The sequence below is a fragment of the Drosophila melanogaster genome, chromosome 2L (assembly GCF_000001215.4).
Source record: "Drosophila melanogaster chromosome 2L".
In the NCBI taxonomy this organism is placed as follows: domain Eukaryota; kingdom Metazoa; phylum Arthropoda; class Insecta; order Diptera; family Drosophilidae; genus Drosophila; species Drosophila melanogaster.
The window spans coordinates 4293618-4319028 of record NT_033779.5 but is presented as its reverse complement, the minus strand read 5'-3'; the positions used below and the strand labels follow the sequence as shown (position 1 = coordinate 4319028).

At 44.8% G+C, this 25411-nt stretch overlaps 1 protein-coding gene across 10 annotated transcripts in view; it reads right to left on the bottom strand.

Annotated features, from left to right (window-relative positions):
• Window positions 1-25411, bottom strand: part of tutl (turtle) — a 40634-nt gene that overhangs the window by 4753 nt on the left and 10470 nt on the right. For 2 of the 10 annotated variants that reach the window (NM_001273091.1, NM_001169397.2), the window contains exons 3-12: window positions 23408-23866; window positions 19840-19961; window positions 15411-15693; window positions 14188-14429; window positions 11568-11838; window positions 10603-11466; window positions 10170-10253; window positions 4414-4827; window positions 321-435; window positions 52-122 (exon numbers count right to left, since the gene is read on the bottom strand). In NM_001273091.1, coding sequence (NP_001260020.1) covers window positions 52-122; window positions 321-435; window positions 4414-4827; window positions 10170-10253; window positions 10603-11466; window positions 11568-11838; window positions 14188-14429; window positions 15411-15693; window positions 19840-19961; window positions 23408-23804 — 2863 coding nt within the window. In that variant the 5' untranslated portion in view covers window positions 23805-23866. Of the gene's footprint in view, window positions 1-51; window positions 123-224; window positions 453-2978; window positions 4828-6917; window positions 7002-10169; window positions 10254-10602; window positions 11467-11567; window positions 11839-13333; window positions 13681-14187; window positions 14430-15410; window positions 15694-19839; window positions 19962-23407; window positions 23867-25411 lie in introns of those variants that run through there. The other 8 variants (NM_164576.4, NM_001169398.1, NM_001316379.1 and 5 more) reach the window with 7 other exon arrangements.

Here is a 25411-nt window from a genome sequence, read left to right as displayed (position 1 = left end):
AATTGAACTGAGGAAGAAAACTTTGTTTAAGTTTGAGAAAAGTTTGCTTACGATTTTGATTATGACAGGATGGACCTGGAACTATAAAAACGCTTTCATAATCACGGTAATGTTCAGTATTGCTATGGAGCGATAGTAGATCGGTGGAACGTGCATGGCGGTTGCCAATCAGAGTGAAATGGGTTAGACAGATAGATGACAACGTTACAGATACGGATACAGTTCGAGATTCAGATACAGATTCAGATAAGGTTTGACAATTGGGCGGGCAGAATTTGGAGTCAAATAATTCTGATGCGCAATCCGAAGGGCATACTCACTTTTTTAAAGGCACTTGACCAGAGGAAATTGAGCCCGTACTGCGATTGTGCAAATGATGATTATTGGCGGCAATGTTACGAGCATCCGTTATCCTGCAAGCTACCATGTTGAACTCTGCAAACGTATAATTTCTAAAATTAATTTGGCGTGCAGCGTTAGCCGTCCAATCCGGTAAATAAAATACCCGTACACCGTACGTACAGCTATCAAGCACACACACTCTATATACACACACGACGTTCACGGTTATAGGTCTATGCATATGCATATCTACTACGGTGCTCTCTACATATAGACGTATATAAATGCGATTACGCTCTTTCGGAATACTGCTTAAATCGAGGACAAACTGGCGTAACGCCGATGTTTATTTGCTTTTTGTCGAGGACGCGGCGTAATTGAGGTCCTGCAGAGAGAAAGGCCTTTCATATGGTTGGAATGGGGACTTTTGGGTTAATATGTATGATTATAACACGTCGGGGTGCCACAGAAATCTCTACGGTTTCAAAATCACTAATGAGTGTGCCTGAAAGTATGCAGTACCATTTTGTATCTTCATCATGCCACATACAAAATATAGCATTGCCAGCTTTTACACACCTTATAAATAGCTTTAAAACAGCAGGAGATTTAGCTACTTTAATTTGTTGTTACTTGTTTAATTGGTTATTAACAAACTCGGTCCGACTCTTTCTCTCTGTGCACCTGGTCACGTTGATTATGCCAATTTGCATGCCAGCATCGTCCGATTACACACGCTTGTTGTTTCAGTTGTCGTGGCTAATAAGTTTAGATTGTTTAAATTTTAGCAGTTACTGGGCTATTACTAGGGGACACTTAACAGTCGCCAGTTAGCAGATAACAGTTGCCATTTACCAGTTAGCAGTTAGATGACTACGACTAAACTATGTTGTTGGTTAGTTTCATTTGATTGGGGTTACATTGCAATTACATGTGGAACAGGAGGTGGCGCCAATTAGTGAACCAGTGGGCCAATTTCGCAGAGTTTGGGTTAATTGAACGGCGACTACGGGGTCGTGGAATAACAATGCCAACTAAATCGTAACCTAATGCTCCTCCGGCCACTTGCGTTTGACGGTCGATGACAAACTAAACCGTCGAAGGGGAACACCCACATACATATACGGCTATATGCGGAAACTTGGCATTACAGCAAACACCATATAGCATATGGCATATACACACACTGTACGAGGTGCAAGTATACACAGCCGTGTGCTCTTCGCAGTATTTTATTTAGGATCTGGCTTCGAATGGTTGGAAAAAAAACAATGACACGTGAAATGGCTTTTAAATGGTCAAGTTACGAATTGTGCCAACGGAAAAGAGAGATAGAGAGATACTGGAACTGAACTTTAATGCAAATCGAAAACCAAATATTGCTGATCATATGGGGATTATGGGTATGCAAAAAACAAACTGAGGATAAGCGACAAAAAACTTTTGCCCAAGTACAAGTGATTCACACAAACCAAAGAAAAAAAAAAAAAACGAAAAGTGTTCGAGAAGTAGTGTTTTTGTTTGGCTTTTTTGTCATGTTTTGCTTGGCAGTGCATGTGTTTTTTGGGTAATTATGAAATCTGTGAGCTCTGGAATGTGTGGGGTGCTTGAGATATATACAAATATATATATGTATATATATTTATATATTCGAAAAAGTGCGGCAGTATCTGAACGATCTGCCCGAGAACAGAGACCCAAGCATTGCGGATTGTTAGTGGAATGCAGATGCTTAAACGATGGTTGTGGTGATGTCAGTGTTGGTTAGTTGGTTCTCGATTGATTGGTTGGTTGGTTGGTTGGTTTGGTTGGTTGGTTGGTTGGGGTGGTGGGAACTCGTCTGAAAATAACCTTTAGTTGTCAGTACTCAGGATCTGTGGTACACGACATCGACTTAAAATGATTGCAAAAACTTACCCTTGCTTGCATCGATGTTGGGGTTTTAGGGGGTCTTACTATACGCTTTACTCATATTTTAGTTGGCCCGGTCGCTCCGCCTTTTGACTGCCCAACTTGGACTCCATAAGATATATGGTTTTAAATTGGTGTAATACCACCAGTTCGGAGTCCCAAAAGTTGGCCAGACAAGGGCGGGTATGTACCGGATATAACCGATCAACGACGCGATCATTTTATGTTTCGGATTCGGTTTTCTAGTTTCGAATGCTCTATCGACTTGGTTTGTGGGCCTTATTTTACCATCTTTGTGCGTGAATTGTTTACAAAAAACGTCTGCCCAGTATTGTGCTATATAAATGGTCATTTGCCATGTATATAGATCTATATAGGTCTATGCTCTCTGCTGAAAATGCCTTTATCTATCATGAACTCAGCCCTGGGCAGAAACAACGACGATTTGGCCAAGAACATGCTTGTAAATGGTTAGTAGATAAAGGCATTTCTACCATCAGCATTATCAGCTTGTCACATTTATATTATTACCGCTTTTACGTTAATCTATCGTAATGTGTTTTTACCACAGCATGAAAAAAAAAAATTGAGGATAAAATTGAGAACAATGTGTTCTGTATAGAATACGTTCGTATGCTCATCATATTTCACAGTTAATGGGCTGCATTGATTTAAAAATTCGCAATTTCCCTGCTCATTGTATATTTCTTCATTCTTTTTTTTTTCTGTGTTGTGTAATTGTGTGGGGGGAAGGGGGGTCTCGGAAAGAATACATAAATAATTGATTTAAACAACGCAACATTAATTAATCCACTTAAAATACAGTTTAAAGCAAAAACCATAACAAAAAGCAGAGACAGAGGTTCGATATGGTCGATTTTGTTCGGTTTGGATGGGTTTCATTCGGTCCAGTTTTGATTCGATTGCATTAAAGCCAGCGGGCGTCAAATAATGGATGTCCTGGATATACTGGTCCTCTGGCCCTGGCATTTTCAATTTCCGCTCAACTTTAGCCGGCAGATTCATATTGGTTGCGAAAAGGGGTTTCCCCGGGAAAAGGCGGGGACAGAGCTTAATCGATTGCGTTTGGCATCTTCGCTTAATGCTTAACTAAAGTGGCAACAACTAGTAAGTAATATGTTCATGCGATGAATTCGAAAACAAACAGGCTGCAAGGCGCTATGAAGCCAGATTGAGTTTACAGAAATCATACCGTAGGCCCAATGATACGAACAGAAGGCTTAAGTAATGGAATGCAAACAAAACTGATAACTTCAGGGGGGCGGTGGTCTGGTGGCCGATTTTCAACTGAGATTTGAGGGGGAGTCACTTTTGTCTACGGAAATGGATGAATGGGACCAGGGGGGACGAGAGCATAGGTACAGGGGCGGGGTTTTTGGGCCCGGGTTAAAGAGAAACTCAGAGCTAATGAAATCAAAAACCAGAATTCAGAAAATAAGGATAACCAAATAAGGAGAAGCGAACCAAAATCCAATTAGTATGTAAATATATATATACAGAGATTTTTTCAGCAACTTTTGCCAAATTGTAACTCAATTTTACTTGCACAACTACAACAAAAACGTACAAATCATACAGATCTCAGACAGGCATAATTTATGGAGAATTTCATATCAAATGCCTCAACGGCTCAGAAATTTTGTCAAATATTTTACTTTGGGCAAACAAACGGTTTCGTATGCAAATTCCAATGTGCTGTTGTTGCCGAACAAACCAATCCTTCGAAACTGAACGGGAAACGGAAGTGGCTATTTTAAGCAAAACTCAATAAGGTACAGCAAATAACGATTATCGGTAATCAGTTCAAAGCTATCGATAATTGGATGGCCTCTGCCGTCGGAAACTCGGAATGTAGGTACATTATTAATAATTAGTGGCTGTTAGTTAGTTAGTAAGTTGGTTAGAGTTATTACACTCGTATCTATAACGATTATAGTTTCGGTTTGGGTTCGCCAACAACAAGAACATTGTCATCGATTATTACGATTACAGTTACGATTATTAAAGATATTAGTATCGCACGAATCGGTATCGGTATCGGTACATCTATATCGTTAGCATTATCATTAGCAATATCAAGTTGTGATTGTCATCAAAAACCATTTCAAGTGTGTGTGTTAGCTTTAGCCTCAGTGTTACCTTTTTCCTGTTTTCGTCGTTTACGTTTATTGCAAATTTTTACGGCACAAACCGATAAAATGATCGCAACAATAAAAAACAGGATGCCCCCAACGACGCCGGCGGTAATCGCCTTGTGCTTGACACGTGCCGGCACAGGGAACTTCACCTCGTCGCTGGACTCGTACGACTTCTCCGAGTTGGCCAGCACGCGGAAGTAGTAGGTCCTTCCGCCCACCAGGTTCTTCACCAGATACTGCGTTTCCTCCGGCCGGATTTGTCCCCGGTTGAGTGTCTTCCATTGCGCGTCCGTCCGGTACTTGATGGTGTAGAACTTGACGATATGCGCCCGCTCCAGCGGCGACTGCCACGTGATGAGGAATCCGTTCGAGACCTCCGTGACGGAGACGTTCCTCGGCGGTCCTGGCTTGGGACCTGTTTTATTTTTGGGGGGTACGAGAATGCAAGGTAGAGAAGAAACGATCCATTAGTAGATGTACACAAAAAGAGATTGCAAAGGGGTAGAGCACGGGGTTTTGTCCTGCCTTGTTTTTCAGTCAGCAATTTAAAGCAATTTCAATTGCCAACAACGTACAAAGGTGAAATCCGACAACGAAATATGCATACATTGAAATCAATTGAGGGAGACGTATGTACATATTCATTCATAAATCGTAAAATTCGCTTTGAAGTGCCTCTATGTTTTTATTCACCTAATTGGGTTCAGTAATTTAACCATTAGATTTTAACTATTTGCTTTTCCCCCCTTGAAAGCCGTATTGTTTTCAGTGTACTTGTGCTAAATCGTTTGCTTTATTTTTGATTTATTTGCATTTCATTTTATGCTTTGTTTGTTTGCGCGAAGGATTTTCCACTGCCTTTTTGTTACCTTCTGTCGTTAAGCTTTTCCAAATTTCTCTCAAAAAATGAAACCCTACTTTAAATTTGAACAATTTAAATATTGCCTAGAAAAAAACTAAACAAATGAATTTAATTATAAAATTTACTATACATTGTTACATTTTACAATAAATACGAAGAATGGCGCAGTGTATGGTTCGCCCTTCTTTGTTTTAGGCGATTTTATTTATTTCATTTTTGGCTACGCTTAAAAGCTTTATGAAAATTCCATTTGGCTTTTTGCAACTCTTTGCGACCTTTTTCCTTTTTTGCACCATGCATTTATTCATGACAACGAGTCCCGGCTGTGAGGGGATTGACAAAAACACATTTTAATTAGCATACACACATAAAACTTTCCATTTTCGTTTTCGCATTTGAATACTTGTGGGTCCCCAACTTCCGTTCGTGTTTGCAAATGGCAAGAGTGGCAAAAAAAAATGGATACTACACAAGGATACTGCTGAGTGCATGCAAACGAATTATAGGCATAGATAACCTGAATTCCCTGTACGCTTGTCAGGACCTCCTGATTGGAGAACTCCTGCTGGATGCAATTAACTGCCGGTCTCGATGGAATTCCGGGCTCGTAGACTCTGTTACTCTGGATTCAGCTTGTCGCACATGCAAATGCAAATTAAAACTGCTTGGAGAAATACACAATATGTCATGTAAATGGCGCCCAATTCGTGGTAGCTCCCAATGGCGCTTATGAATTTTGGGAACAGCATAAAACGATGTGTGTTTATGGAAAGTGTGTATCAGATGAGCTGACGGTGCGAATGGGTGGAAATTTTGCGTTTTTCGGCGCTTTCCTTCACGATGCTCCACCACCACGTGTGGAAAATAAGTGCAAGCCATTTATTGTGACGATGGTGCTAACGAAAAATGCCACGCTCATTATGTATGTATGTATGTTAATTAAAAATGCTTTTAAAGAGCCCTCGCGGGATTTGAAAGCGCATACTCCTCGCACTCGCATATATCAAAAGTTGATTATGCGAATGGGGCAGAAATGAGCAGCGAGTGCCAGTAGCAGCAGCAGCAGCAGCAGCAGCAGTGGCAACCCTTTAATTCTCGGCCCGCATAAAAAATGTGCGCAGATTTGACATAACATAAACGAGACAAGTGACAAACATAAAAAGCAAAATGGCCCGGGAAAAGCGGCTGGGAAAAAGGCCTAAATGAGATGGGTAGACGCAGACGGACGGACTGTAAAAATGTCAAGGGTAAAGTCGGGGTAAAAAAGGCACGAGGCGTCGTCGCACGGTTAAATGTTATTTATGACTGCAGCTGTGTGGAAGGGGAATTCGGGGGAAAGGTTCATGGTGACCCGCAGTAAATCTGCAGTTCGCTTGCAGGAATTACTAGCTGTTTCACAAGACAGAGACATAACTCGAGCGCCACTTGGCAGTGAAAAAATGGGATAAGTAATGTGGATTGTTCAGTTAAGTTCTAGCTGTTTAAATTTGTAGTATAAGAACTTTTAAAAACCATTACTATTGGTCTGAATCTTACAGCTGAAGAATTTGCGTTTTTAATCTCGTGCTAGCTATTTTACACACTAGAAAACTTAACTAGAACACTCCAATATCGCGTTATGTAATAATGTTCGATACGAGTACCTTTGACTCTCAATTTGGGCGGCGAATAAACTAGTGTGCCACGCGAGTCGGTGTGAAAGTAAATGTCAAAATAGGCTAAGAGGTCTGCAAATAAATTAGAAACACAAAACACGAAACGCAAAAATTCAAAATCAAATTCAAATCAAATCATGTCGAGTAAATAATTAAAGCTAAGGTGTGCAAAAAGGGTGAGGTGCGTGTTTGGAAAATTGAAAGAAAGTGCAATCCAAGTACCGAAAGTTGTGCTAACTACGGGGTCACAGTTCTCAAAGGTCAGAGGCCGCTTCCTCAGAGAGAAACTCAATCACTCGCAACGAGTCCTCGATTAGTTTACCTTGATCGAATGCAAATTCAAATCCTCTTGCCTAGAACAGTAAAACTCGCATGGCAACCAGGACCTTGCCGTAATTATGACAGTGAAATGCATTGAATATTCATAAGTGCACATGTGTGGGCTTTCGTATATAATCAGCCTTGACATGCATTTTCTCTGGTTAGATTTGCATCCTTCGCCTAGTGGCTATGCCAAGTGGTTGGGTACTGGGTTGATCCGGAAGATTATGCAGTTGACAAAGAGGCAATATTCTGCAGGGCATTGGATGGTTTCGAAGGGGAAAACCTTTCAAAGTTCATCTATACTATTATGTTTTATATTTTCTATTTCTATTGATCTACTAGAAAATTTGGAATGTTACTACTAGATACGTTTTTTTTATGATAATCAAATCTTCCACTGTGCCTTTTTTATAGGGTATCCCCCGTTTTATGTTTCAGTGCTTCAATTTTCCGAATGTCAGGGCAGAAATGTTGCAAATGTTGAAGGAGCGTGCTGCTCGCATTGTTGTTATTAATTTTTAAGCGCTGCGCCGTATGGATAAAACAGCAGGGAAAGCAGCACGCACCACCCTGCACCACCCACTTCAATTGGTGGGAGGTGGTGTGTGGTGGGCTAGCGGGGATGGTTGAGCGGTGAATGGTAAATGTGAGCAAGTGCCACCGTCAGCGGGTCTACATGGCGTATGAAAATTTCTCGACATAAACAAATGCGGCACGAACGCACACTCATACAGTGTGCTGCACAAGTGTGTGTGAGTGGGTGGGCAGTGGGTGGTGGGGCAGTGGCGAATGGTTTACCGTTGATGTTTTATGCAGGATTTAAAATAAAGGAAATATTTTAAGAAAAATAAAGCGGCGACCAAGGAGCACAAACGAAAATAAATGCCAAAGGAAAGTACAATTTCAGCGAGGCGTTTGCTTTAGCTGCTGTTCTTGTTTTAGTTGCTGTTACTGTTCTTGTTCTTGTTGTTTCTTTGGAGTTTACTGGGCTGCTGAGGATGAAATGAGGCGGTGGGCAGTGGATGGTGTGGGTGGTGGACCGTGTTTGTGGATGGGTGGATGGGCGGTCAGATGGGCGGTGGCATTGGATGGTTCTTGTAGTGGGTAGGTGTTTCGTTACAAGCGCCAAAAAAAGGTACACACGTACACGAAATCCAGGGTTGCATTACACAACACGGCGCACATTTGCCGCCAGAGTTGCCGCCTTTTTTTTTTGTTTTTCGTTGCCAGTGTTTCGTCCTTGCTGTTATTTGATATTTTGTAGCGTTCTTCCTTATTTTTCAAACCTACGCGTGCGCCAACACGTATACGCACTGTGATACACGCACACACAAGTAAATTAAATACGCTAAATGGGGGAAAGCATTTATTCGCGTGTGTGTGTGTGTGTGTGTGAACGAGCGGAGGGGGCGGGGGGATTACATACACATACATAAATACAGGAGGGGAAACTACATATACAACGAGACGACGGGAGCAAGAGGGACAGAGAGAGCCAGGATAAAATTAACTATTATCGCAAAGCGGTTGGAAAAACACGCGGCAACGTCGACAAAGGCATTCAAATTGCCGCACCTACGGCGCCCCGCAAAAGGGGCGGTGGCATCTAGCGGGGGGCGTGGCAGGCGTGCTTGTTAAATGCGCCTCGGCATTTGGTAATATGGTTGTTTAAATTACGCTCTTTCGGGAGTGGGAGCAAGTGGGCCAGTGGGCGAGTTGTGTTCGAAGTTAGGCTGAGACTGGGGCTTTTGTTTTTGGGGCTGGGGGAATGGGCGTTGTCATATCGACCGCACACAACCTGCAAGACACGGACAACAAACACACACAGAACAGTTGTAAAAACAGTTCAATTAATTTAAATAATTAAATGCGGGACCAAACTGTTTTAATTACGCACACACGCGAACGGAGATCAACGCAGATAGTCCTCGCGGTGTGCGTGAGACCCACAAATATAATATTTCGTATCCAGGCCAAAGGACGCGGGAACGCAGAATCCCGAAACCCCAGATCCGAGGCCCGAGTCCCCGGCACATGTGCCAAATTATGCCCCATGGGAAATGGCGCGAATTCGGGGCGTGCTTTGGCAGCCAATAAATGGGGAGCCGTGTATAATTGGTTTGAATATTTAATTGTTGCTTCTTTTTTCCCATAGTCGGCCCCAAAAAGCCAAAATGAATATTGAATTCATTGGGGAGATGGTGGAATATGGGATCTGCGGTCGCCAGAAAGGGAGTAAGTGGATGGAAAGCCTCCAGTCGGCTGGAAAATTGTTTTGGGTGTTAAGAACTCACACTTTTCAAGAATTTTGTGAAATATCGAAAGAAATAAATGTGGCTATTTACAGTTCTGGATTTTCATTCAAGCCTCATGCAGTCTAGGAAATGGGTCGGAGAAACTATTCAGCTGGGTTTGCAATGTGCTTTCGAATGGATTTATCTCACATCTATTGCTTTCTACAAACTATAGTCTAATACAAAAATTGAAAAGAAATCATAAAATCAATTAAATAACACTGTTTTAGAGAAGATCAAATTATAGTGGTCTATAAGATATATTGGTTATCTTCTTGGTTTCTAAATTGCACAACAATTGGGGAGTCAACAAGAGCAGCTATTCAATCATGCATTGGATTTGTATAAAAGAAACCTTATAATTTGAAACCCCCATTTGCGATTCTTTATGTTTTGTGTATATACATCATTCAGTCTTAGGTAGTAAAAAGGTTGGAAAATGCTGGCGCAACTACATAAAGATTTCAGATTTCAGCGAGATTTAATCCTTGTACGTCGATGGCAGCGATTGCTGACGGTTCGCATCCGATTCTTATATACAACTAAGAATTCTAGGGATTTACGGTGGGATTCTTTTTGGTTGTTTGTTTGTTTTTTTTTTTTTTTGGTATTATTCTCTTACCAGCTTCGTCTGGCATTAGCTGAAAGAATGAGTCGGGCGGTTGTGTTGCAGCCTTGACATTACGTGGCGCTGCCGGAGCGTCTTCTATTGAACCCGAATTTTCCGTGGTTCCCAGGAAAAATTCGTGGTCGCGGTTTGGCATTTGACAGTTTGCATTTGATTGCGCGCATGATTAGTATGAGAAAGTTAGATCGAGTAGCGGTTTTGTTTTTTTTCGATGGAGGTCGGTGAGGAAAAAGAGAAGAAAACGAGAGAAAAACAAGAGCGTTATGTTAGAGCCAATCCAGATTCAGTTTGTGCAGAGGTTTTTCTCATGAGATTATGTGCAGGATATGCCGGGGAGCGACTGCAGCAAGAACCCAAAAACAAAAGAAAAAGGAAAAGGAGCAAGCGAACGAAAGACAGATATGCGTAGAGGATCCAGAGGACTTACCCAGTGTGCGCACAGTCATCACTTTGCTCATCATTCCGTCGCCCAGGACATTACGGCCCACCACCTGGAACTCGTAGGTGGTTCCGGAGGCCAAGCCATTGATGGTCACCTGGGTGCTGCCCGAGGGCGTCACGGAAATCGTTTGCCAGTCGTTGACGCCCGCCTCCCGGAACCAGATCGTATAGTCCTGCTTGTATTCCGATCCGCCACTGTATCCTGGCAGCCATTGCAGCGTTATCGAGGACTCGGTGGCCTTGCCCGTGATATTGTAGGGCGCATGCGGCTGGGTGCCCTCGATTACCAGCTGGGTAACGGCCATCAGGGTGGCCACTTCATTGGAGACCACGCACTGATAGTAGCCAAAGTCCTCCCTCCTCAGATTCTCAATGGTGATATTGCCCCCGGAGATCTTGATGCGATTGCGCTGTGACTCGGTCAGCTGCTCGCCCTCTTGACGCTGCCACTTAATGGTGGGTCGCTCCGTGCCCTCCGCCTCCAAGGCGTCGCAGTGCATCTCTACGCTGTCGCCCACCTTGCGCTGGTAGAGCGTCTCCGGCTCTACGGTGAAGGCGGGCGGCTTCCGGACGAGCACGTCCATCACCCCGGAAGCTCCAGCCGTGCCCTGTGCATTGTACGGCGTGCAGGCGTACTGGCCCTGGTGTTCCTCATTGACCCGCGTGAACAGCAGCGACCCGTTGGCCATCACCACGATGTCCTTCATCTGGTACGGCTCCAGCAGGCGCTTGTCCTTCGTCCAGGTCACGTACTGCAGCTGCGGACTCGACTTGATGTAGCACTGAACAACGCCGGCTAGGCGAAACGGCAGGTATTGCACCGTGGGCGTGAAGGTGACCTTGGCGGGATCTGCAGAAGAAATGTTGCCAAATTAGATAATGATAATCGAGTTGTAAATTAAGTAACATGGATTTATGAGTGTAACTAAAAGAATTAATGGAGTTACTCACATTCGACGCTGAGGTAGGCGGAGGCGCTCTGCGGATCGCCGATGCCGTTGGTCACCTCGCAGAGATACTGGCCCGAGTCGTCCGGCTTGATGGGATTGATGATGAGCGAGCCGTCCTTGCGGATGGTCACCCTGGTCTCCAGGGCGGCCACTTCCCGGACGGGTGAACCCTCGCGGTACCAGCGCACCGTGACGTTGCCGGGCATGGCCTTAGCCTCGCAGGAGAATATCACTTTTTCGCCCTCGAGCTTCGTTTGGTTGGTCGGAGGCACCTGATTTGGGTATGGGAAAATGGGATGGGATGGTATATTTAGAAAAGAGGGTTCAACGATCGGGTAACGAACTGCAAACTTATGACGGTTGACTGTGGACTGTTGACTAATTCAAATCGTGAAAAGGAACCACCCCTGGCCGTTGCCTTTTTGGAGACTGGAGCTTGACAGCTAATTTTTGGCTGTCGCCGTCATCGATATCCTTTGTGTGCACTCGCTCCCGAGAAATAACATTTCTGCTGTCACAGCTATGAAATGTGCCCCGCTTTCCGCCTCCTCAAGTCCCTCAGTATCCCCAAAATCCCCGCTACCCCCGCTTCCCTGCTCGCTGCCATTGACAACTTGTCAGTCAAATGTCAGGAGCCAAACATTACGATCCGAAACCCCTTTTCGTCCTTCCCGGTAATTGCATGAGTGCATTCTGGGCCGTTGTGTACGGCTTGGTTTATTTAATGGGCACATTTGCTGGCGCTTTGCTTTCGGGCAATTTGCTGGCAGACTGTTTCATTTGAATTAGTTTTAGTTATGGCCAAAATTGATGTGGGTTGACTCCGACTGCTGGTGGCCGAAATGGGCTCGTAAATTGAATTGGCTGGATTTGCCTTTCGGTTTGGCTTCGATTTCCCTTGGGGTCATCTATAAAATGTCCACTTTGCCTGCGGTCAGATAAATGTTATTGCAATATTTATGCGCAGATTGCTGCAAAACGGTTGAGCTGTAATTGAAGCACAAGCTATGTACTATATGTACACTTCCCACCCTGCTGCTGCATGCTTTCCTTGGCTGGCCTGAAAAGCCAGCAAAAGGTCAAAGTTCAAGCGCTCCAAGACGGCAAGCCGCTTGTGCATGTAGGGCGGAAAACGCTAAGCCAGCAAGGATAGACCAAAAGGCAGGATTGCTTGTGAGGTGCAGTGACAAAGATTTGCGATAGTTTCAAGGATCAATCTAAGTTCATATTTGGAATTAATAAAGATTAATAAATGTATACAACTATCACAAAAGATCAAACATTTCATAGTCTTCTTCTGTGATAGTTTTTAAGCTTGAATTTTTCTCACTGTGCAGGCTTAGCCGCCCCCTAATCCCGCCCTCTTGCAGTTGCAGCTAACTGTAAATAACCGAAATGCAAATGCATTAGCGGGGCGCACAAAAGTATGCTATACAGACGACGACGACGACGACGGCCATGTTTCCACCCACACATGCACGAAAGCTTCCCAGAATGGTCGGAAAAGTGGGCGTGGTGGTGGGTGTGAGCGGGGCATGTGAGCATGCTTGTATGCAGGTTGTAAATAGGGGGATCTGCCTGAGACTAGGCGAATGACCATGTCAAGTGTACCGAGTGCTCCTTCTGCTGGTTGTTCTGTTCTGTTCTGTTTAGCTGTTTTGTGGGGGGTGTGGCGGTCTGCCCTTTCTGGCATGCAAAAATACGGGCCGGATGGAGGCCACATGGCGGCACAAAAAGTTTCACGCTTGTTACGGCTTTTTTTTTTTTATCCGTTTTTCGGCCTGCTCTGCAGTCCCACGGATCCGGAATCGGAATCTGGACATGGTTTGGTCTGGTGATTTCTGAAGCCATTTGGCTGCTGCTCTCCAAAGCCCAAATCCCAAAGCCCGGAGTTTCGGAGTGATTGGGTCTGCTGTGAATGGGATTCGGTAGCCAGCTGAGGGCTTAGTTAATGATAAAGCGTTGAACAGTTTATGCAGTATGCGGAATGTGGAGTCCGGAATGCAAAATGCAAGGAGCGATTTTCAGTTGGGACTTACACGTATGGTCAGCCTCTCATTCACAACATTCGATTTGGACTTGGTGCGTGTGTGTTTGTCGGGCGCCGCCTTATCCTACGGGTTTTTTATTTGGGGAATTGGTTTTGGGGGTATTTAACGTGGATGGGGATTAGAGAATAAAACTACATATTAGTAACCTAATCGAACCCTGGTTTTTATCTGCCAATGCTCATCACCTCCTCCCATAATCCCAGCATGAACTTTGCTCCTAATACTACTTTTGAATCGGTTGGGTTTTCTATCGGGGGCGTTCCAGAAATCTCTGATGGTTTTCGGTAGAGTAGGTTGGAATTCATGCGAAAAATTCATTGGTATCACAGAATTTGTTGAATATTTCAAATATTTTCATAGATGGTGCCGCATAAATCACTATAAACCATGCATAGTATAAAGTATTTATGCTGCATACTCATAGACACGTTGTGATTCTGATTTCACCACTTATACGACAAATTTAAAGGAGATTGCTGCGAAACATCGGATGGAATTATGTCAGGACGAGATTTCTGGGACAGCCCCTTATGTATCTCAAAATTAAGTGATTTGTATTTAGGTTTTTACCATGATTACAGCGCCGCCCGCGATTATAACACGGGCCGTATGGGAGACTTGTCCCTCACCATTGCGTGCAATGCAAGTGTACTCTCCGATGTCCTCGTGCCGAATGGTAGAGATCCGCAACTCGGTGCCGTCGTTGAAGATGCCCACCGTGGGCGAGGGATCGACGGGATTGGCATCCTTGTACCAGAGTATTTCCGGCGTGGGCGTGCCATCTGCCTGGCAATTGAGTATAATTGAATCACCTGCAAGGAAATGTGATGCCAGAACGAAATGAGAATGAGAATGGGCACAAGAACGAGAGCGAGGAATTAATAAGGTAAGTGGTGGCAATTGTTACGCTTTTTGGTTTCAACGAGGAGACGACGAGCAGGAGTAGGAGCATGGGCGGGTAAGCCCACAGCTCGCCTCCTTCCGGCTCGGCAGTCCCTTATCTATTGTCCTTCGTCCTGCCACCATTTGCGGCAGACAATGAAACCGGGCTCTTTGTTGCAGTTCCCTACTCGCCTCACTGGCCCCGTTGTTTTCTGAATCAGCCGTTGTGTTTGTCTGATTTATGCGCTGCAGCGCCATTTTCGCTCAACGCATTTCCGGCCCTTTCAACTGCCTTTTGTTTCGCCGCCTGCCACTTGGACTTGTAAACATTTTAACTTTGATTAAGCGACGGAAATTTGATTTGATACGATTGCAAGCATAAAGAGCCTATCGATTTTCGTGAAACTCTTCCACTTTGGCAGCGTCTTCCATCGGAAGATGACAAATGGGCGGCCATAACTCGTTTCGTGTGGCTGGTGGCACTTTTTACGACTCCTGGGAATACGAGTTCTCAAGGTGACAAACTCATTCGGGCGCTGCAACAAATGGCCGGCCATTTGACACACTCGAAAAGTGGGCCAAAAGCGTACGGGGGTCGCACTCCACTTAATTCTGTGAGATGACAGGCCCCAAATAAGTTGGCCAGCTGAATATGCGCTTATTTATGACCTTGCTATTTGTCAGGCAGCAAAGCGCCAGGTTTTGAGCACTAGCGATGGTACAAAAATCCGATAAGTGTGTCGATGGATATCAGTGAAAGTAGAGAGTAGAGTACTTAACGTTTCGTATCGATAACCCTTCGATAAATACGATAACTTACATTACCACAACTTTGCCGATAACTTTCCTTCGATTATTTCGATATTTTAATGGTTTCCTCTTAAATTAAAACATTATTAGCTCATACTCACCTAAATTAACGTATATAATATCCTCTGGCGTAACACTAAAGCGCGGCGGTGCATGTACGTCTAAGTGGAACCATGTACCGTTCTTATGCTGCTTGGGGTCCCGATTGAGGAAGACGACCTTGCACTCGTACCATCCTTGGTCCGATTCCCGGATGTTGGTCAGGTTGAGCGAGGCGGAGCCGAAGGGCGAGTCCTGCGATACGCGGGACACGCGTCCCTTGTAGCCCTCCTCGATATGCTCCGGATAGCTCTCATACCAGATATAGATGGGCAGATCGGAGCCCTTGATAGAGGAGGATATATGCGCACATTAGTTTGTTTCTATGGGCTGGCAAGTGATTAGAGTTGATTCTTGATTGGTCTGTCTGGAATGCGTTATATGCATGGAATGTGCCATGGCATTTGTACATACGACAAACGAGAGTCTGCTTTCTGGTACGCTTCAACTTGGAACAGGTACACATTTACAGGTACAGACAGTATTTAACCTAGGGTTATGATTCGGTTTATGAGTCGCGAGTTTTTTGGGGCATATACATAAAACAATGTGTGCTTTGGGGCTAGGGTCATGCAATGTTCTGCAATACATTAAAACACTCAAGTCTTGGCGGTGGCATGCAGGTGCGGGTGCAGATTAAAGCTAATCGGGAATTCTCGAAAGTTTCCCGCTGAGACAACGCAAACAACTAACAACTGTCGCAAATAAATTGAGCTGCGACATACATACATGGCTACGGAGAACATAACTGCGTTCTGTCTGCAAAAGTAAAATCTACAGTCAAAACAAAAACTCATCACGTTAACGTGGAGAAATTGCGCTGCCGCATGGTAAACATGCCAGCAAACAAACAAGCGCTCTCGCAGATACACAAACTATATATATACAGACATGGTCACACATTTTCACTGTCAACACAAACTCCCCAGATCCTGTGCTCACCACTTGTGCCTCGGCCCCTTCGTCCTTTTTGCATGCTCATCAACGGCCGGAGGGAAAGTGGAAAAGTGCTGGGGCGGTGGAAAGTGGGTGGCATCTCTGCCCCCCCCCCCCCCTCACACACTCATACATAGGATTTTCGTAGTGTGCCAGGGACACGCTGGCAACAATAAATCATCTGTCTCGTTGCGAGTGTGTGTGTGTGTGTGTGTGTGCTTGTGTGTGGCACAGCAACTAAAACAACTAAAAGGACGAGGGCCAAAGAGATACATTTGAAATTCTAGCTTGTGCAGATAAAAAATGTGCATGTAAAATATATATATCCAGGCAGGCAACAAAAATTGGGGTTAACCTGCACTCGCCCCCAAATTCTCCTTTACCCTTCACCACCCCCCACCACCCCAACCCAACCATGTGCAACTTGGCCTTTTGTTTATTTTATTCACAGCACCCCACCGAATGCATTGAACCGAGTGCATTTTCGATTCGAATTCTCTCGCATGACCAACAGGACCTGGGTCTGGACCTGGCCAAGCATTAACACTTGGGGACACCAGATTGTGCTCCCTATCTCTGCGGAAAGTACTAAATACCGAGATGTGGGCCATAGATAGCGGCATAATTGCGTATACATAAATAATTGGTAAGCAAATTGCTTATACGCCACGTTATCCCAGGCAGAGCTAATCGATTTATTTCCCTAATTAGACGGCAGGGCAGAAAGATGGGCTGTACGTCGCTTATTAAAACTTATAGACGTTTTAATAATTTCCTCGGCTGACGTATGAAATAATTTGCGTTGGCAGCACAGCACAGGACGGCAAAAACAAAAAGGGGCAGACATTCAGGGACACACAGGACGACGCAGACGGGCGAGATCCTTTGACCCGGGCCAAAATTAATATTCGCACTCGCAGAAGCGTCATAAGTTGGCTTGGCAAACATTTTTCCGCTTAATTTATTCAGTAGCAATTAATTTAGATTGCAACTAAGGCAACGCCAGAGTCTCACGCCCCTTCAATTTCGTCCTCCTGGGATTTCTCTTTAAAGAGCGAGATATATATATAAAGAGACAGAGAGAGAGAGAGAGAGACAGAGAGAGGGACAGAGAGAGTGTCCGCAAAAGTAGGCAACCTTTAATGAATGCCAACTGACAAAAGCGAAATTCTTTCGCATTTATGGGCCAGCAACGTGTGTTTTTGCAGGGAAAGTGGGGGGTGGGGGCAATGCGAGCAGGAGATATACGAGCGCATAAATTAAAAGCTAAAGCCATGTTAATCCCTTTAATTCGGCCATTTACCGACTCTCCCCCCCCCCCGCTGTGGTCAGGGTATTTTTATCGCGACAAAACATAAACATACTTTTTGCAGTACTTATAACTTTGTTTGGCATTAAAATTGCTTGTAAAACTTTTAAGTTGGCACAAAAAACAGGAGACGTTATCTGCCCAGGACAACACATACATACATAGTCGCATAACTTTGGCTGCATTACGCTAAGCGAAGGACAGTCGTGACTTTGACGCCCACGACGCCGTCGTCCTTTTTATCCTGGCTGCCATTGCTGGCATTTTCCACTTTATTATCCTTGCGGTTCTCCTTGCCATTTCCTATCAGCCTGCAGACCAAGCTAAAACTGAAGCTGAAGCTCAAGCCGAAGCCCCGAAGAAAGTTGGCTTAGGCGTGCTTGAAATTATGGAAAGTAAGTTGTTTGAGGTCGGGGTTTAGTTGGAAGTCGCTTAGCTGAGGTTGCCCACGTTAGTTGGCTTCATCAAACTTTGCCGGTTAAAAGATACACTGCTATGAAAATATTCGAAGCCAACTTAAAATTAAGTTTACAAGGTTCAAGCTAAACATATTGATAGAACACAAATGAAACACTACTTTCTACCAGTGTAGTTGGGGCCAGGTAAAATATTTAGTTCACTACACACTAAGCATGCAGAAGAGGCTGGGAAAATAATTGGATTACATTACAAAAACGCCAAAATGAGAAAGATGAATGGAGAGAAAGACGTGACTGGGTGGCGGTGCTCAATATGTGATGGGAGTTTCGTTGCGCCTTTTGCGTATTTTGCTTATTTGATTTGAATTAAATTTGCTTATCCTACGGGAATGTGCAGCGGCAGTTGATAGTGCCAAAAATATGGCAGTGAGGCCATCAATCGGTTGGCCGAGCGGCAGAGTTGAAAAGTTTGTGCACTCATACTGCTGGCATTCGTTTTATCTGCGGCTCAACTTTGCCAAACATTAGCATATTTCTGCAAACTCCAACTGCCACTTTGGGTGGTTCGGTGGTTGGGTGGCATGTGGGTGGCTTTTGGGTGGTGCAGGCAGTATGATCGAGCTTCGAAACACTCGCAACTAAAGTCTTGGCAATGTGACTAATTTGTTTTCAATATTTTTTGCTCGACTATAAATGGCTGTGGCTAATTGTTGGGGATTTGCATGGCTCAGGAATAAACGGGTAGTGGAAATTGTATTCATTTTGTTTGCAGTGAGTGAGCAGTGAGCAGCTAAGCTAGATTTTTGTGTATGCTGTCGATTGCGAACGAATTTCGATTTGATTTGATTTGCAAATGGAATTTCATTTTCGATTGCTTTCATTGGTGGATTGTGAATTTTTCGTTTTTCGACTGCTTTCTTCTCTTTCGCTCTCTTTGGTCCGGGTGCTGTGAAGCCCGTTCCTTCAATTGACAAATAATTTGATTAATTTCATCTTTGGTGTTTTCGAATGCCGCAAAAATAATTCGATTCAAAGTGTTCAAGTATTCTGATGTGTCTTCTGTGTATGTATGTGTATGTGTGGCTGGCTTGTGGGCGAACTTAAAGGAGGCGCAAAGAATCCGATCCCAAAACCGATCAGAAGCAGCCGCTGGAAAGCCAAAAGCCTGCCTAATTCAAATGGTGTTTGGTTGGCTGGTGATTTTGGGTTCGTGTCGTGGTTCAGGATCAGGATAGTCCCCCGATTTCAGGCCGGAGGATATTGGGGCTGATGGTTGAATGAGAACCAAGGCAAACTGAAACCAAAACTGAGGGAAATCAAGTCCAAATTCAAATTACCAATATGGAAACACATAAACACATACATCTCAAGCTATATTTGTATATAGTTATCGGTATCGCATGGACAACAACAAACAACACGAGCATTGGCAATAGTTCGGTTAGTTCGGTTATCGGATCAACTTGGTTAATTTGGTAGGGGCTTTAAGCTTTGAGGCACATTATTAAATCAACTTAAAATAATGAAACTCAGGCGGAGTAACTGATTTTTGGGGGGACAAGTACTACTCATACGAGTAGAGATGGTATTGTACGTATTAGTTGAGAGAATACACTGAATAGGCTGGTAGTTCTTTATATTCGTTTACTGCGTGGGTCTGTCTGTTCTGACTGACTGTATCTTACTTTTTCTTGCTTGTTTTTGCGTATCGGAACAACAATGTAAAAAAGAGAGTTTAGAGAAGAAATGTTAACTGTGATATCGTACCGTTTCGCTCACCTTCTTGTCCCACTGCAGGACATATGGCACGGGATGGTCGTTGGGGAACTCCACATGGCAGTTGAAGATGACGCCCTCGCCGAGGATGGCTGTGATGTGCACGGCGTCTTCTGAAATGGACAAAGAAAAGGGATACGGCATTCAGATACACGATATACACACCACTTGCAACTTTTGTATGCGGATCGGATCGTCAGCAACCGCAGCAGCAAGGATTCGCCAACGTGATGCGCCCATAATACGGCCAATTCCGCAGCCGCAGTCCCGTCCTCGTTATTGCTTTCTATTTAGACGTGACATTCAGCACGATTTACGTGGACCGACAAATGTCCTGTGCCTGCCATCCCATGGCATCCTCTGCCATCCTCTGCCATCCCATGCAATCCCATTCCGTGCCCATTTCGCTGACAGAAGGAATGGCAAAACCAACATGCCAGGGGTTACTTTTAAATGGATTTGTTGATGGCTATGTCGGTCACATGTCAAGTGCTGGTCATTGACTGATGTTTTTGCCCTCCCATCTCTCTCAAGGGACCAATAGCTGACCCGGCTTACATTTTGGTTTTCAAATCAGTTATCCCATTCAAAGTCGGTGAATGTGTGCGGTCCGGAAACTATGGTTATGCAGAGGAATGCACTCAGGAGTCACTGAGAGAAATTGTAAGCGTCAGCTTAATGGCCCCCACCTTGAATGGATAAAATTATAAAAATTTTCTAAATGTGGAATTGAAATTTTTCCTCAGAATATATTTAAGTACTTAAATATTCGTTTCACTTATAAGCTTTGGCCCATTTCCAGTACACTTTTTCCCAAATACGAGTTGACATCTTGACCAGAAGCGCACACAGAGAGTGAGAAATCAGTTTGACGAAAGTTTCCTCTAGCATTTTAACAGAGTATTCCTGCCTTCCTGACAACGAGTAGTGACATTTCATTAGCGTTTGTCACCTGTCTGCGGCTGGGAGAAAGGTGGCAGGATTGCAGGATGGACTGCGGTGGGCACTTGACAGGCGCTGATTAGGCTCCTTGTTCCTGGCTTTGACGGACGCTTTATTTCTGTGCTGTGGTAACTGCCCCGAGGTGTGAATGTGCCGGGCATTATTTATGTATGCAACGCCCCTTAAAACGGGTAGTGGGTGTTCTCTCCGCTCCTGCAGAGAGTGAGTAGTGAGCTTTTCTGAGCCGTTGACATGGTCAACCAAGCTGAAAATTTCGTTTACAATTGGAGCAGAGCTCAAAGCTCGGCAAGCGGCAACGGAAATGCAAATGAATTGTCGGAAACAGCAGGACAACAACAGTAAACTGAGAAGCAATCCAATCCATATGGGAGCATATCCTGTTACACACATGTGGGCATGTGGGGGCGTGGGTGGGTGTGGATGATGCCACTTGAAGATGGCGATGGTGCCAGCAGTGCAGCTGCTGCCGAGCACCCGGACTCTCTGGCCCTGGCATTCTGACCCTAAACTTGTTAACAAACAACTTCTGACCCGCCTGCACATGCCATCACCATCCCCGCCCCTCCATTGTATCCGAATGCCCGTCCAGATCCAACTGTATCTGTATCTGTATCCGTATCTGTGTCGGTAATAGGGTTAAGCAAACTACCAATGTCCGAAGGCAATTGTTCGGGCAGGCAAACCGCTCTTGATTGGAACGTTGTCCGGCAAAAAATCAACTTAATGCGTTTTGCATTAATTCCCCTACCAGCTCTCGTCCTCGCAGATGGGGAAAAAGCCTGTCAAGGACTTGGTCTCCAGCTACATGACGTCTTTGTTAGCCGCTCTCCAACAGACACTCAACCAGTCAGTCACTCACTCATACACTGAATCACTCACTCACTCGCTGGGTCGCTTTATGCACTCTTTGCTTGTTGACTTTGGCATTTGCATAAATTTATGTTAACTTGGCCAGCTTTGGCAGACTATTTGCATCGACACTCAGCCTCCAGCCTCCGTTTTCCGGCTTCCGAAAAAATACAGAGCACAACATCAGGAGCGACACAAAAACAATAACGACAACGACTTGATGGGGTTGGCAATGGGTGATTACGTTGAGATGCCTGCACGGAGACAAAAGAGTGATAAGTTATGGAGGATCCCATAAGAAGAAGTCACCATTGAAAGTACTTGAAACTATGCAGCATTACTTTTGCTTAATGAAGTTCGATAATTGCCTTTAAGATACCCTTTTGAATGACCAACGAGCTAATGGTAATTGCAAGTTTTTTCTTTCTGTGCACACTGCCAAGGCACTTGTTCGTCTATTGCCCTTTGATAATGTTGCAGGCATGTCGCCGAGAGCCAAGTGAAGTACTCGACGGTAGCAGGAAGTCAGGAAGCTAGAATGTCAAAGTAACCGCGTGTGTTTCGCCTCTGTCGCGCCTTTTAATGGCGTTAACATGCAAAAGTGGTTTCATTATTCCATTTAGAATGTCCTTCAGCCAAAGGCAGACGTTTTCCCATACCCAAGCCTCGTCCACTTCACTAACCACCCACCCACCCAACGCCACCGAGCACTTGACACGAGTTTTGGCTTGAGCTATTCAGCGAGGCGCATTTTGTTTTCATTGATTTGAGCCAAGTTTAGAGGCCTTCGAGAAACTTATTTGGCTCTTTCCCCATCGGGGCAGGGTCACGCCCCTCCCTGAAAATCCATGGACCTGCCGTTGACCTTTCGACCGTTTTGCAAAGTGGCCATTGCGCTGCCATGGCAAAGGAATCTCAAGCGGTTTTTCCAATTTTCGGCTAAATTAAATTTAATTAATTCACTCGACGAGCTCGCAACGAAGAACGTCACGGTACATTGAGCGGAGCCAGTGGCAACTTTTAATGTCCTGCTTCGGCAGGACAGAAGGGACTATCAGGAAATAGCGCAGAATATTCGACTGTTTAGACGAAAGCGGAAGTTCACAAAAGGTTCTGTGACGGGCAGTTAACCTAAGGCATTCCAAAGAAATTTTCAAAGTTCTAGATAACCATCATCCTTAAGATCGGAGTCACGTAACTAAATTTGGCCAAAAACGTAGTAAAAGTATCATTTAAGTTACATTTAAGCGCAGATTCTAAATTCTCTTTGATTTTATACTGGAATCTCTATAACGGCTATCGTAAATGGTTTAAGCCAGTTATTGAAGCTCACAATCACGAATTATTGTATTTTAGGGCCACCTATTGTGCTGGCCACGAATGGGGAACGAATAAATCAAGAGGCCTAAACAAAAGCTCCACTCTCTCTTTTTTTGGCCAATGGCCACTGGCTTGCCGGTCGGAACTCGGTGCTCGATGGCCGGTGCTGCTGTCAACTAATTGCCAAATGTAATCAGCTTTGGGCGCACGTAAGCCGCTTATTGTGCGCCATTAAATTTTCCCGAGCGCCGAGCAGTGAACACCAGATAAAAATCAAGTTCCACACATGCGCATTTTTCGCCCCACAGCTGATGAAAAGAGCAATAGGAGCGTCGTCGTCCATCAAATTTTCATATGAAATTTTTGGCCACGCATAGTCGAGGCTTTCGAGCGATTTTATTAAGCAACTCGATTGCATTGCACTCACCTGGAATATTGTGCGCCTGGGCATTTTTCGCTAGAAGGGCCAGCAATGAGACCAAAACGAACTGGAGCACCTGTATCGTTGGCGTTGGCGTTGACCCTTGACCCCTCCGGATGGGAACGCAGATGGAGCTGCCTTCTGCCCTTCGTCGGCTTCGTCTTCTCCTCGTCGTTTTCACTGTGAATGCTGCCGTTTTCGCTGGCGATGCCGTCAGCGTTTTGCTAGCGGGAATCGTCGTTGTCGTTGTCCTGTCAATGTCTCCTCGACACTTGGAAGCACGCTGCTCTGGGATCTCCAAGGGCTGGGATTGCTGCTGCTGCTCCTTCGATTTCTCGGTGTTGTGCTGGGTGCTCAATGCCCGACACCATCGATGAGACCCGAGGTCCGCGCACACGCCCATGCCTCTGTTCCCATAGTTCGACGCCGCTCCTAACGTATCCTTCTCACCGGCAGTGGCGTCATCTGGAAGAGGGATTGGAGAAAGAAGGGGGAGATTCTGTCAGTGGGATTGCATTGTCGCTGCTGGATTGCGGTAAATGTTGCCATCAATGAACGCCTTGCAGTCGCACCTGGCTGCACTTGATGAAGCTGTCACGTTCCTCAGCCGTCATCCATCACAGCCGTCAGTGTCAGACGTCAAGTGTCACCAGGAATCCTCCCAAGCCACCCACATTCCCCACATCCCCATTTCCGCTTGAATCTGGATCAACTCACCCACCTAGAACAACCATTTATCAGATACTTATGTACAAGTTTTATCCTAAAACCCTTTCAAAACAACTATAAACTTGTTTTATATTAGCTGTATCAGTTTCTAATATTTATAATGTCCTACCAGCGGCTTTCTTGCCAAAAACCTCTCACCGTCTTACAAGAAGTTTTCTCTGCAGACAGGTAGACCTTATCGACCATCTTGGACAACCTGAAACAGCGTCCTAAGCGCCGTTGACAAATTAATAAACAAAAGTTTTCCATTTCAACACTTCGGGCGTGTGTGTGTGTGTGCGCCACACACGTCCGTGAAATTAAGCAGCTAATATGTTGTAGCTACAACTGATAAGGACACCACTTAGCAGATTGAGATGGGGGTGCTGGTGTTGGTGCTATACCCAACAAAAGAGCGGCCCAGAAACTTACAAGGCTCCTCCTATACAAATAGAGCAAACTTTTCCTCGGCTGTTTGGCTGTTTGGCAATAAAACTTTGCGTTTTAATGTAAAACTCGTGTTGAAAGTCGATAGAAGAATGGTGGGGTGGGCTACGTATTTGTGTTGCCTTTGTTCGATAGTTTTCCGCCCGGTACTTTATCTCAGAATCGTGATCTGGGGCCCATTTTTTGGGGACCGCTGCAGTTAATTGAAATGGCAGCCGAGCGTTTATTTTATGAGTCGCCGCCCACACAAATATGCAGTATGAAATAGGTGAGGTTTAAGGAAATTCCCTGTCATTCTCGGTGGAGAACAAAGCCAGAAATGTGCTTTTAATTAAATTATTCGGAATGCGTTAAACGGAATTCGCTCAATTCGTACAAAATGAAACTTTCTGTCTCCGCTTTTCCCGGACTCTACGCCATTACATGGCCACGTAGATATAAGCAGCTGCCGTAAAACTCCCCCGCACAGAAACACAGAAAAAGCCACAGCAGCCACCCACCCACACAGACATTTTAAATTGCAGGCAAAGCATTTTTGTAGCGATTTTCATTCCTGAAGGGATGCCAGAGGAAAAACAAGATGAAGGGTGAAAAGCCTTTGCTTTTTCCTTACTCAATGTTGTCACTGCAATTAAGTAACTCGAGCAAAGCTTTCCCCCCCCCCCCCCCAGGATGTGTTTGTATGTGCGAGGAAAGTTTCGTGGCTGACAGAGCTGTATAAACGTCATTAGTGCCATTTTAATGCATAACTTAATACATCCGGTGAGAGAGTGGCGAACAGAATAGTACACACACAAGCACACACTAACACACATACACACACGCACTGGGAGTCCATGTGCGTTGAATTTAATC